Source organism: Lepeophtheirus salmonis, chromosome 13 (genome assembly GCF_016086655.4).
Source record: "Lepeophtheirus salmonis chromosome 13, UVic_Lsal_1.4, whole genome shotgun sequence".
Lineage (NCBI taxonomy): Eukaryota > Metazoa > Arthropoda > Copepoda > Siphonostomatoida > Caligidae > Lepeophtheirus > Lepeophtheirus salmonis.
Genome location: NC_052143.2, coordinates 29477619 through 29492054, shown reverse-complemented (window position 1 = coordinate 29492054; position 14436 = coordinate 29477619). Strand labels below are relative to the sequence as shown.

General features: G+C 31.7%; 1 protein-coding gene across 1 annotated transcript in view; it reads left to right on the top strand.

Moving 5' to 3' along the window:
• The first annotated feature begins 6655 nt into the window (after positions 1 to 6655).
• The window catches only part of LOC121127528 (protein HID1), a 29305-nt gene continuing 21524 nt past the window's right edge, over positions 6656 to 14436 (top strand). The window contains exons 1-4 of the mRNA XM_040722927.2: positions 6656 to 7166; positions 7242 to 7687; positions 7760 to 7865; positions 8132 to 8495. Coding sequence (XP_040578861.1) covers positions 7297 to 7687; positions 7760 to 7865; positions 8132 to 8495 — 861 coding nt within the window. The 5' untranslated portion in view covers positions 6656 to 7166; positions 7242 to 7296. The remainder of the gene's footprint in view (positions 7167 to 7241; positions 7688 to 7759; positions 7866 to 8131; positions 8496 to 14436) is intronic.

The window sequence follows — 14436 nt, the reverse complement described above, 5'->3', positions numbered from 1 at the left end:
ATGAGCAAGGCAAATTAACCTGATTGCATGGATATTATATTCTAAGAACTAGTATAGGACTTCAATAAAACAACATCTATCTTTTGGAAAATAATTTATTAACATTGTATAAGCCAATGAAAACCAATAATAATTAATTCAAGACTCCAGTTTAAAAAATATATATTCATACAGAAAATAATTTATTATAGTAAAAATAATATTTCACCCTGAATACAGAAATGAAATCCATTTCAACTTATTTATTTAGTATTTACCCTGTAATTGTTTTTATTGAGTTAGGATTAGAAATTGAATTATTTATTTTATAATCCATTGGTCGTAGCTAATTTCAAATAAGCCTATTTAAGTTTATTCGATCTCTTGTTTGAATATTATAATATAAGTGAAAATTAGTAAAAAATAGTGATTTCTACACCATACAATTTCATAGTTTTGGAAGATGAAATACATTAGGAAAGTGAGTATTCAAACAGTTCTCTAAATTTTTGATAAAAAATGGATAGGGTCATTTTTTAACCTATTATTGATATTATCATTCATCACATGAAAGGTGCTGTGAAAATTATTCTCAGTAAGTCTCATTTTTTTTTTTAAATAGGTTAAGGACTAGTTAAATCATAAGTATTAATTGCCTTATTAGTTATAAAAGCAAAAAGCCAAAAAAGACATTAATCTTAATTATTCAAGCTGGAGTTTATTGGAACTCAACAAAAGAGGTGCAAGGACAGGCGGAAGGAAGTCTGATCTGATTGAACGACTTTTCTTGTATCGATGAAACGCTGACTTCAGAGGATAAAACACCATTTTCTTGTATAGTTTAAGTGGAAATAGAAAAAATTAATAATAATTTAAGGTTTGCCATTGCAAAATTAGGACAGATAGTTAATACTCATTATGAATGTGAGGCCGGAGTTGGTCCAGGAATCTGCAGGAAAATACCTTTAAACATGTGATTTATACACTTTTGTTACTAAATTTTTTTGTTTACAATGACAATCTTTCTATTTCAAAGTCTTCCACACAATCACTACATATTTTTAAGCGTTATTTGGCAGAGAACCCGTAGTGACTAAAAAGCTGTGCCTTGGTTTGTTCGAAAAAGGCGAGGAAAAATTTGTCATCTCGAGTTAAGAACTCATTTTTATAGTTTAGATGATCAACAGGCGATCAAAGAGAAAAATAAACACATTTGAAGTGACTGTAGTTACTCAATCCGGTGTAATAGGTCATTCCTGAAATAAATTGGATTCTTAAATTGAAGTCAAGCATAAAACTTGAATATTTTAAAAAGGGATAAATGTTTCTCTAAAAAAATATGTTCAAAGTAGTTTATAATTTTTTTTAGATCTTTCATATCTATCTACTATAATATAATATCATAGTTGTATGCATATTTGTTTGTCCGCTAATAAAAATCGCATAATCAGGGTAGTTATTTGAAAGATGGAGACATATACCAGCCTTAAACATAAAATAAAAGTTTCGTCAGAATTCCAAGTTACGTACCTAGAACTATGTTTAATTCTGATCAGACCAGACTCTTGAGCTCTGGAGGGCAAGTTTGCTTTTTCGCTAAGAAGTTGATTTTTTTTCAAAAAACAAGATCTTTTCCCGTGTTTCAAAGTTTTTTAAAGTAAGGGTTGTGGATTTGAAAATGCACTAAAAAAATTAAAATCCAAAAAACGAATTATTCTACTAACGGAAAAAGGGATACCGTATATTGAATACGAATAAAATAGGGAATAAGGAAGCGTATTAGCCAGTTTGTCTTGATATGTATCTTGATTATGGTTGAAGGGGGAACATAATTCCAATGATTATGTTGTCTATGGAAAAGTTTAACCTGTCTAGCAGCTCATCTTTCGTTACTTTGAAAAATTTGTTTTGTCGTAGCCTTGTCAATGGGTCCTAACATTCCAGTTTTATCTTTCTGATTAATGTAGGGTTCCAGCTCATTCAAGGGAATCTCTTTTGGGCAGCGACACTTTTCCTTGTGAATGTTTTTCTCATAGCATTGGCAAGAAGATATATCAAACAGCTTATCACATTCTTCTTGGAAATTTTTGATCTTGGCACCATCCTTTGAGAATCGACTGACAGTAGAATGTAGACATTTTATTTTTCTAGCCACGCTACATTTTTTCATTGTCGGAAGACTAAAGCTTTCCCAAACAGTTCCGCTATTTGACTGTATGGATCAGATCTCATCCATTTTCCTAGACGATTCTCATTTAGGTTGTGCTTCTTTTTTAACAAATACTTAAACACATGTTTGGAGGACGGAAGAATGGCCGGATGCAGATCTGTGGGATGGCAAAATATAAAATGATCTGTTAAATTTCTTGTGAGCATAATTTGAATGAAAAATAACAGAGCACTTAAATCAACACAACGTTCACCAAGAGTATACTTATCCTAAGCGTATAAAAAAATGCATCCTACGTAATAATTACCAGAAGTAGTGAAAAGACAAAGAATAAATCAATATTGTGTACTTCAGACATTTCCAAAAAAATCTCCTTTTTATGCGTAATTTATTTATGACAATGAAGTGAGGGGGGTGTATTACAAAATTACTTCAAAGAAGCCAGAGTAATAAAGTAATAAAAAAAAACTGTTATATTTTTCAATCTATTTTGATATGTGTAATAAGGTTTATTAATCGGAGAACTGAGCCATTAGTAAGTCCCCCTTTTATATCCTTTCAAATTTAGTTAATAAATAAAACAGAAATTTAGAATTAATTTTTGTGTGGTCTGGTACTGATTGATCCACGGACCAGTACCCCTCCACAGCCAAGGGATTGGGGACCATTGAACTAGTCTACTATTTTATATTTTATTTCTTACTTTTCACGCATTATATGATTATATATTCCATAAAAAAATTAAAAGTTAAACTGAGAAAATCAGTTAAAAGTGACCTTTTGAAAAGCGCTTTACGTACAATAAAACCACTTTGTAATGAGATGAATAATGTATTTATCTTTAGATTAATTATTTGTAGATTTGAAAGGTAGTTAATCTCTGAACGTTGGTGGGCATTCATCAAATTCTTCCTCAACGCATTGCCAGAAATGTATTTTTAATAATTAGACATAAGGAGTTTCGAAGAATCTCCTTACAAATCCAGATACATATGTAACAAAATACGAAATTAATTAGACATTTGAATAATGAGACTCATTAAGTAGGTTCTTCAATAATCATAGTAATAATTATATGCATTCATAGGAAGTATAATACTCAAATTAAAACAATCGAGGGTTAAGTTTAACGTATAGAGGGTGTTTTAAAATAAAATAATAAACAAAACAACGTATTTCGTATTTGAAATATAAAAATAAAGGCCTTGGGAAGTCATATTAAAAAAAAAAAAAAAAAATCACCATGACCTCGGAACGCAAGTGGAAAAAAAAAAAAATACTTTAAGCATGTACATATTGTTTAATTCAAGTATATTATTGTAATTAAGGGTATTAACTTTTTGCAACAGTGAAAACTGGAGTGGGTCTACTCTGAAGACAATAATGACTTTAAAAATAGTTTAAATCGAAAAGTTTTATATTATTTAAATTTCAAATTTTATTTACATTTCGAATTGTTTTGTAAGAAAATAATTCTGTACAGTCTTTTTATTTTTTATGTTAAAATGCACGACCATAAATAAAGAAATGCCGAGTGATCCATTAAAATCGGATCACTTTGAATTTTAAACTTAAACAGGATATAATTTATTAATTAACCATCGAATTTCAACAAGGATGGTTAATACTTATATAGATGTGTGTCTCTGAGGTCTCTTAATAATAAATTTAGACGCTCATAGAGGCAATGGTGGCTAGGTGGTGGAAAAAGTCATGGCATCAGAGCTCTAACGTTTCAGATTTAATGGTGGCGTAAACAGTGGTCCTCGAGACGCCCAACTGCTTGGAGTGCACAATTAGAAATTCATCGATCACTTTGAAGTGTCATTTACTCAACTGGAACGTAAGCTAAAGAACTCAGGTTTGTGATGTTTTGTGTCTAATTGCTTATACTTTAATATATCGAAATATGAATTGGTTTCAATCACTCAACCTTCATTAATTATTGACATAGTAAATGTTCAAATTTCAATAGACTTCTCAGTATATCAAGACGACAAAGGGATTTTGATTGGCAAGTTGGCATAGTAAGACAGTAGTTGATTAAAATCTTCAGTTTACTCTAAAAATGAGAAAACGTAAGACACAAAGATCAAGTAATATTTAGAGATACCAGTCCACAATATACGGTTTTTATTAATATACGAGCAGATCGAAATTTCGGGAAGGAACGTGATAGACACTTAATTTTTTTTTCTTTTGACATACCATTTCCACTTCATGAACAAATTAAACTCGTTTGTAAGCGTGTATTTTATATAAAGGTATATTATAATTTTAAAATAACCTAAGCTTAAAAGAACGAAGCTGATTGGTTAGTTTTGTATTATAACATCAGAGTCAGTCAGAGCTGAATATCATTTCTCTTGTTGGAATTACCCATTAATTTTATATAAATTTGTAAGAAAAACAAACAAATATGACGTCATATGATTCCCTTTTTGTCAGATGATACATTTTCTCTCTCATACAAGCATCTTGTCACCTCAATGTATTTATTTTTCTAAGTGGGGGCTAGGGGCGGGGTCGATTTCATGGCGATACAAGAAAAAATGTAGGGTCACATTAACCAGTTAATGTTAATCACCCTTAAGTGTTTGTTTTTCTTCCTTTTAACTAATAATAACTACACTAACTATAATTAATACAATTAATAAGATAATTAAGTAATCTATATTTATAAGTAAAGTTTGTCTGAATGAATGTTTCCTTTAAAGTCCTTTTTGATCCAAGAAATATTAATTTAGGGACACGTATGTAGGTAATGCTTCAGTTTTCAGGAATTAAATACTAATGATAACTGATAGAAAAAAGAATATTCCACAAAGAAGATACAAAGTAACCTTGAAGATTTTTTGCAGAGTATTTATTGGTAGCCCTTGTTTGACTATGTGTAGAATTTTCGTTCGATATTGGAGTCAATTTACTTTTTTATTTCCTTCTTCCCTTCCTACCTCGTCACAGCTGATTGTAGCTGATTTAATGACACGTCTGGACATCTACCGTTCTCTCCTCCAAAACATTTTTCAAATTGTCATGGTTTTCCAAGTTGCTTTTCGTTCTTTGTTTGTTTTTAACATCCCCAATATACACACGATTTCCATCTCTAAAAAATAACTCTGAGCAATGCCGCGTACTCTTTGTTATTGCATAGTTCAATGTGTCCGTATTCTAATACAAACAGGAGTATTTTTTTGCAAGCGTTACGCAATGTCCTTAAAAAATAACATAACAATTCTCTATGTTGTAAAAACTGACAAATAATCAACAGTTGTAAAGAATGGGTTAATTGGTTTTGAGTTCCTTTTTTTCTCTTTTTTAGAGGAAAGATTGTGAGATATTTAATGAATATAACGATGTACCTTTTCAAGTAATTTTAAAAACTCTTTCTGTTTTCATCTTTATATTTATAATACAAAAGCAAACATTATTTTCCTCCCACTGAATTGGAGGTTTTGTGATAAAGAAGGTTACTTGTTTATAAATGGAATTTATTCAAACTTTTCTTAAGAATTTTCATCCTGTCACATAGCTATCTTAATTATATCTAACGTCGTTACTTGTATAGTATAACGCAACGAGAAAAAAGGGCATGGAAGAATGTAGCTTAGAAAATATAAATTATGCATATAGACTTCAAAGAAGATTCCTAGGTCAGATGGACTAGATGTAATATTATAATGCCTACTTATACTTAATCAGTGCAACTCCATCTGACCAATAAAAACATTAAAAAAAAAGAATTCCAGAATCCATTATTAGTTAGCCAGTTCTTCTAATACTAACTATGATGAATATTATTCAATAATTGCAATTGAAAATACTAATTGGATGTATAAAAATAGAGAATATTTTAATAATGTTTTCATGAGAGCCCAAAAAACATTGAAAAAAAAAGGTATCAAATGGCTCCAAGTTAATTTTGAAGACTTAATTGGGCTCTAAACTCACCGGATCTTAATCCAATCGATGGTTTTGTTTGCGTGGTATGATCGAACAACAAACCAACTGAATCCTCTGCAACACCAAAGACGATCCTATTAATTAGATCTAGAAGAAATTCCAGGGATTCCAAGGGAACAAGTGGCGAAGGCCTGCTTGCACTTTAGGACTCGTATAGAGACTGGAGGTGATTTTAATGAATTAAATAAATCAGAATCCATCAAGCTCTCAGAATCTGGTTTTATTTATTGATGACTGGCTGGAGAGAAAATTTGCGTTTGAAAAAAAATCATTTTCTCGATACAGATATTAATATATATAAGATGTAATTTATCTTTAAAAAATATTAAGAAATAATATGACAATGATCTTCTGGGATTACCTAACAGATAATATGAGTTAGTATAATTGACTTATTTGGCTAACTACGAACAAATTTGGAGTCTTTTTTAATTTTTGTTTGGAGGAAAGGTTGCGTCATACATTAATGGTAACGACGTGATATATTATGTCTTCAATATTGATAAAGAGAACCCTCATGATCGTTTATGAATGTATAATGTAAGAATATAAAATACATGCAGGATGCCCTTATCACTCAGTGACAAGTGACAACCCTCTTCCTTCTCCCACATGGTGGATGCTACAGCATTAATAAAGTTACATACATATATGTGGGGACTGTGAGCTTGCATTATATAATGTCATTGTATAATATAAAGATTCATCATATTCATATCACGGTTGTTTGTTGGCGAGGGAGAGCAGCTGTTTTAACAATTTATTACTCTTAATATTGACACAAACGAGTGAGAGTACGTTATAAGAGCTGAAAGAAAGGAAACGTAGAAGAGAGTGTACAAAGCGAGAGAAGGTGGCACCATGAGTTCGATTGAAACGTGGATATTTCTCTGAGGCAGGAAGGGGGCCTTTCTAAATCCCCAACATTCGACTCCTCTTAAGTGATTTTCTTTCTTTCTATCTATCATTCTTCTTTTAATGCATAAGAAAATAAAAAATATCACGAAAAAACAGCTGTGAAGTATTTTTTTACATCTATATAAGTAACAATTATGTGAGTTTTGGATTTCTCTGTCCTCGATTATAATATGTGATTGGTGGTTTTTTACTACTTCGTATTTGTTTACAGTTAACAACTATCCTCACTCAACAATATTAGATAGCCATCCTCTACGAAAGCAAGGATGGGGAACGCGGATACGAAGTTAAACTTTCGTAAGGCTGTGATACAATTGACTACAAAAACTCAAGTCGTGGAGAGCAACGATGACTCCTTTTGGGATCAGTTTTGGAGTGATTCTGTAAATAACATTCAAGATGTTTTTGCTCTTGTTCCAAGTGCAGAGATCCGTGCACTTCGTGAAGAGGCCCCCTCTAATTTAGCAACACTATGTTATAAAGCTGTTGAGAAGTTGGTTCAGGCTGCAGACTCTTCTTGTCGAAGTGCAAAGGAGCAAATTCAGGTTTTGAATAGTGTGAGGCTTCTAACGCGGCTTATTCCTTACATATTTGAGGATCCGGATTGGAGGGGATTCTTTTGGTCAAAGATTCCGGATCCTGAGGGAGAGCAATCTGGTATAATAAAGGCTTACTTTATCCTATAGTTTGCACTAGTCAATGTTATTATTTTCATTTCTTTTTGCACAGATTCGGGAGAAAAATCTATTCCATTGGCACACTCCATGTTAAACGCTCTTTGTGATCTCTTATTTTGTCCAGAATTCACCGTAGCACCAAATAAAAACACTAGCAGGTATATAATTATGAGCTGTATTAAAGATAAATGAAGTGAAATCAAATAAGTGTCAATATCTAAAGTACTTGTGAATACAAAATAGGTACTCTGTTAAAAGTAGGTTATAAAGATAAGTATCAAGGTTGCGAGAAGTTTGTATGAATTGTTCCGCCGATTTATTAATGATTTTGCATAACACTTCTAAATTCTTATGTCTGTATGATAATTTATTATTAATTAGTTCTTAATATATTATATTAACTATATCCTTTATATAATTACAGAGATGAGGTTGATGATTTACAGACTCTCGATTCTTGTGAGTATATATGGGCATCTGGAGTAGGCTCTGCCTATAACCCTCCGATTACGCCCCAATTTTCCCTCCATCGAAAAGAAATCCTTCGTCTCTTAGAAACATGTTTTTCCCAATCCATGTATGTGTCATCTAGTGGTGGAGATCAGTCATCATCCCTCGAAAACAATCGATGGATCACTTATTTTACATCAAGTGATAATCGTCATGCATTACCACTGTTTACATCGCTATTGAATATTGTTTGTGGATACGATCCAGCAGGGATCATACCCTATAATCATCTTTTGTTTAATGATACAAGAGAGGAAACCGTGGAAGCTGCTCTTCAGGTATGGATTCATCTTTTTATTTCATGACTTTTTATAAACTATTGGTATACTGTTTATAAGATGTTAATATTTAATATATTATGATGTGTGGAGGAAGGTCTACTATAAAACACCCAATATGTTATATTTTTCATCCTACTTGAATTAACTTCTTCCTTTAGATGAAAAAATCAAGTATATTTAATTTGATTGATAATAAGTTGATCATATCAACCAACTCCGTTATATTTGTTCATATTGAAAGAAAATTATAATAGGAGTTAATATTACTTCATATTTATAGTATAATTGTAGGATAATCCTATTAAATGGCACATGGTTAAAAAAACAACAAAAAACAACACAATTTTAACCCTAAATCATTGTGTTATAATAAATGAATTATGAAATGCCTTATTTTTTATTATCTGTGAAATTGAAGCCATACTAAAGCCTAATCGATGCATAACGCTTTATTTATATAACCAAAAAGATTTGTTTTTAAAAATACGTTTATGTTTTTTTATACTGTAATATTTTGACATACGAGTTTAATTCGTTCCCGTATCAAGCTCATTAGTAAACATAATCTTAGATCAAATAAATTTATCCAATAAGATATGACTATAAAATTAAAGAAATTTGAATTGGCTCTCGAGTCCTGTGGCCGACTCTCTACCAAATTGTATCTCAATAAAAAAACCTCTTATGACAATGATTTTTATCTCGGATTCCACCTCGTATGCTGGGGGTACTCTTATCTCTTAAGGGATTACTTTTCCATAATATAATTAGAGAAGGGAAAATGTGCAAACAGATCTCAAAACACAAGTCATTTGCTACCCTGCATGATTAATATAAAATATTCCTTAATCAATCTGTTATATTTTTGTTTGTTCTTCCTAGTACCAAGTGTAATAGGCCTTTCAGAATGCTAAAAAAAGTAACCAAAAATCAACATGCTAATTCGGACGATATGAAGAATGTTTTGAAGGAGATCAGTTTAGCTGTCTTGACGTTTTGTTATATTATATAATTAGGAATTAATTACTAACCCACTCTTCAAAGGAAATAGGCAGGAAAAAAAAATTCAATTCTGCTCCACGTTCAATTAGGACATTTACTTATAACTTACTAGCAAAGGGTTACCTGGCGTTTTTCAGGCCAAGGAGGGAGCGGGAAATCACATTGCCAATGGTCAATTATATTTCTTCTTAATGTTTAGATCTGATCGGTGCGGGTGACATTATAATATAGCGCCTATATATTATATAAAGTGAATAATTATTTATAAAAAGAAAATGTTGTTATAAACTTCTAATAACATCCCAACAAATATGCATGAAAAAAATACTAAATGAGAAGTTCATATTATATTTTTATTACAAAATTGGCAAATCGAAATTTGCGAAGAAAATGCAGTAAACTGTTTTCCCCTTATTCTGCAAAAACTAAATAAATAGTGAATTGCATTTTTTACAATCATAAAGAGATCCACAAACCTAACAATATTTTTTCCGTGCTTGCACAAACAAATCAGTAATGGAAAATAATAACCCTCCATAATTTGTTCATTTTTGTAAATATTGCAAAAATTATGTATTAAAATGTTCCAGAAATTAAGTAGACTTTATTGTATTATTTATAGGCTTACAATTGAATGTAGGAAATACATCGTTTAGTTGCATTTCTACTTAAAACTTGAAAATAAATGTTTGTTTAAAAAAAGAGAAATTTTTTGAAAAATATAAATTTTTATATGCCAACAAATTTCCAGACAAATTTTTACAAATTTTATTATATATACGAATCAAGGATTATAGTGAAACTCTTTTTTTTTGCACAAGAAAACAAAAAAAACCCTGCACTTTTCACCGATTTCTTTTTTTTTGCCTATAGCTTTTTTTATTTTGAATATGTTTAGAAAACGTCGTTGTTCGTTTATTTGTTTTTGAAGACGTCTGTCACTTTTTGATTTAATGAAACGTCATAATAGTTTAGCTGCTCTTTTCCTAAACATTCTTTGTAGTTTTGGGGATAACTACCTGAATTTTCTTTTTCTTTTTTAACATACCAATAGATCATTTTATTTTGAACCATGATAATTATGACTGACAACATAATGAAATGTGAAAAATCTAAGCTCAAAGCAAAGTTTATACCACTAGAAAATGATGCCACAAATAAATTTGAATTCTTTGATGGAGATTCCAACTTCCTCTTAGTGTTTATAATTTGAGATCCTGTGAATTTTTGATGGGATAGAGGGCACTAGTGGCCATTAATTTTCTAAACCAATTTTTTGGTGCAACCCGCGGTCTCAGACCGCGGACCGATTGTTTTCGGTCACATTTTTATACCAATTTTTTTTTGATCTCATTTTATGTACTGATTATTTTCGGTCTCATATATATTATGAGAGACAATTTTTTTAGATCAACTGTCATTCATTTTTGTCAAAAAATAAAGAAAGGTACACGATAAGTTCTAGAAAAAATACTGTATACTTATATGAAACGGCAGGATCAAAATTAATGCGGCTTATCTCTGTTTAAACTTCGTATAACGTCATTGTACTTGAAAAAACATATGATGCCGTATTATAAACAATTGATCTGTAAAATCGTGAGTAAACTAGACTGAATTTTTCCTATGGACCGATGAAGACCGAATTTTTATATGATAACGGTCCAGACCGAGCTTTTTTGTAGGACCGAACTAATTACTATATGTAATTCTAACCATCTGTAATGTGTGACTTCAATGCCAACAAAGGGATTTCTTTTATAAAAAATAGGTTATTGATGCAATTCAGGCTCACTTACAAAAACTAAGCCCCCAAAATATAACCCTGCAGAGGTCCCTGATCATTGACGTATACAAAACCGGATTGATCATTTGTGTGTGCCCATAAAAGACGGAAAGTCACCCTGATGATTTGTTGCATTCTTACATTGAAAGTTCTTGTTAAACTCAGAGCAGAATTGAGGATCGAAATCAGAGGAATCCTTGTCAGGACACCTTTCCTCCTCTCCTCCCAAAAATTCTTCAAAATGTCGGATTGACCACGTTCATTTTCTTTTAGTAAAGTGGTTGATCCTAATATTTTCAACTTTAAGGCTTCAACATGATGGGGGATTCATTTATAACTACGTATTGTAGAAACATATATTAGCAGATAAAATACCCTTTCTCTAAAAAAAAATATAATATGTAATTTGAAATATGATTCTACACTACTTGATATTTCTCGCTTGTTGAGATCATTTAAAAAAAAATTTTTTACCTCTATGCATCGAGTATGTATATTTATTTCTTCAAGGAAAAAAGTATATAAATTTCCGTTAAGTTGGGTACTCATAAGTAGGTAATTTTTAAAGACTTGAATTTAAAAAATCTTAATTTGAAAATAATCCCTGTAACATTAACATAATTTATTTATCATTAATGAATGAATAACTCATTTACAAAATTTTGATTTATACCTTAAGAGGTGCAGCATAAAACATGTCCTTTCGATTTGTGGTAACTCTAACAATCAATAATGAAAACACACAATAAATTAATTAAAGTTTGTTAAAACAAATATAAGCCGCACTAGGAATAATCAAATAATCGTCAATACTATTTACATACTTGAGGTTTCGTCAATTTATAATAGTTGTTCCAATGAATAAATTAGTAAAATAATATCACAATAATAGTGAAAATAAACAATAGCAAAATGACAAAAACAAACACCGCATGAATCTCAATATTTTTTCTGGCATAGGACTTCTTTATAATTAAACTGTACAATAAGTGGCCCAGGTCCCTTATTGGGACCTGGGCCACTTTTCTTGAGATATGGCACTCTATGTCCTTGTTTATTTTTTCTCACTACAGAGCATTATCTGATTGTAGCTGATCTAATGAAACATTATTACTGAGTGGTCCATTAAAGTCTGAACACTTTCAATTTTAGATTTCAACAGATATAATTGATTAATAAACAATATAATTTCATCAAAAGTTAATAGAATAAATAGATGTGCGTCTGAGCTCTCTTAATAATTAATGTAGTGTCCCTTAGTAGCAATGATGGCTTCCAGGTGGCGGTGGAAGGGCTGGCACCCACTGATAAGGTAATCCTCTGTCATGGCATCCCAGTACTAACTGACAGCGGCTCTGAAGGGCATCAGTGTTCTGCAGGCATTTCTCTGTGATATACACCCAAAAGTTGTAGTCAAGGGGGTGAGCATCATAGCTGTAGGGGGGCCAAAAGTGTAGAAAAAAGTTCAAAAATACTCATAAAACTATTTCAAAAGAGTCTTGCAATTGAGGAGATGGAATTGTTTCAATGCTGGTGTCAAAACCATCCACTTTTTTGATAGCTCCCTGGACAGTCTGGTGTAAAACGCTATATCCCTTGAATGATCCTCATGGACTTGAGGGGATTGGCCTGGGCTTTTTATTTAACTAATCTGGGTACAGTTGAACCTTTTTGACAGATCCCTTCTTCCTTTTCAACGTTTCACACATGCTGATGGTGTAGACGGGGTCCTGGAGACACCTAACTACTCGTAATGAGGAAATGGAAATTCGTATATTACGTTCAAGTGCCATTTTCCCGACTTGTACGTAAGTCAGGGAGCTCATTTCTTATTTGTTTTGTAAATGCTTATATAGGCTTTAATAGGTCGAAATATGGAGTAATTATGATTTTTCAATCTTCATTAATCATTGCATTAGTCAGTATTCATATTTCAATGGACCACCCCATACAGCTAAGCTGTTTCCTCTAAAAAATTATTCTAATTATCAGAATTACCATCATGTTGATTTTCGTTTTTTTAACATACCTAAAATGCTAACGATTTTCATGATTATACATCGTCCTACTAAAGTATAAGATTTTGTAATTAATGAATCATAAAAAAAAAAATAGTACTAAATCTTAATCATGGGATTACTCACACACATAAATATATAATGAAGCTTATTTATAATTAAATTTTGGGGAATAAATTGTTAATGAGTAACACACATAAATTTTCACTAGATATTGTTGTCAACTGTAAGTTTTTCTGCTTCTTGTAATCTGATCAGTGTTATGAACGTTATTGGGTTAATTAGCTATTCAAACAAAAAAACAACAAAAAATATGCTAAAAGCAAACGTAAAACAGAGTGGGGAGTTAAGAATGAGAGGTGTTTATTATTTTAAATTTGTACAGAAATCTCACTTCTGTTTAAGAAGTTTGTTTTGTAAAAATGGATCTCCATTCAAGGATTTCGTGTATTATTCATCTCTCCACGACAAAAAATGAAGGCGCAACAGGTCTAACGCCAATGTGTACACTATCTCTTTTATGTTCAAGTAATCCAAAAAGACATCGCTAAGATTGTTGCCGTCATTGTCAGCACAGTCCGACATATCCAACACGCTAGAAACGCCGCTTTGGGCACTGAAAGGTCTCCTGGAAGTGGTGGCTATAGCAAGAAGAGAAATAAGGCCTTCATCAACATCCTAAATGCCAATGTAGATGGTAATCCAACAACCAGCATGAGGAGGCTAGCCAAATACAGTAACGTTGTCCCCAAGGACATCAGGGTGGTTATTCATAGAGATTTTGTCCTCAATTCCTATGTCCAAAGACCAAGGCACCTCGACAGCAAAAAGTTAAAGGAGAAGAGACTCGAGAGGTGCAAGAAAATACGCCCAGTTATCTAGACCTCAACCCATCTGGATTATTTCTGTTAATATGCCATCAAGAGGAAGAACAGTACTAACCCTCACCGCAATGTGGACTCCTCAATGCTGCCATCGATAAGGAGTGGACACACTAACTTGAATAGAATATCAAGAAGGAGTGCACCAGTTCTAGGGACATAATTGAGGGCGTCATTTCGACCAGTGGATGTCAAATTGATGATAAAGCTTCCTTACCACAACTCTACGTATCCAAAATAAGTTTACTAAA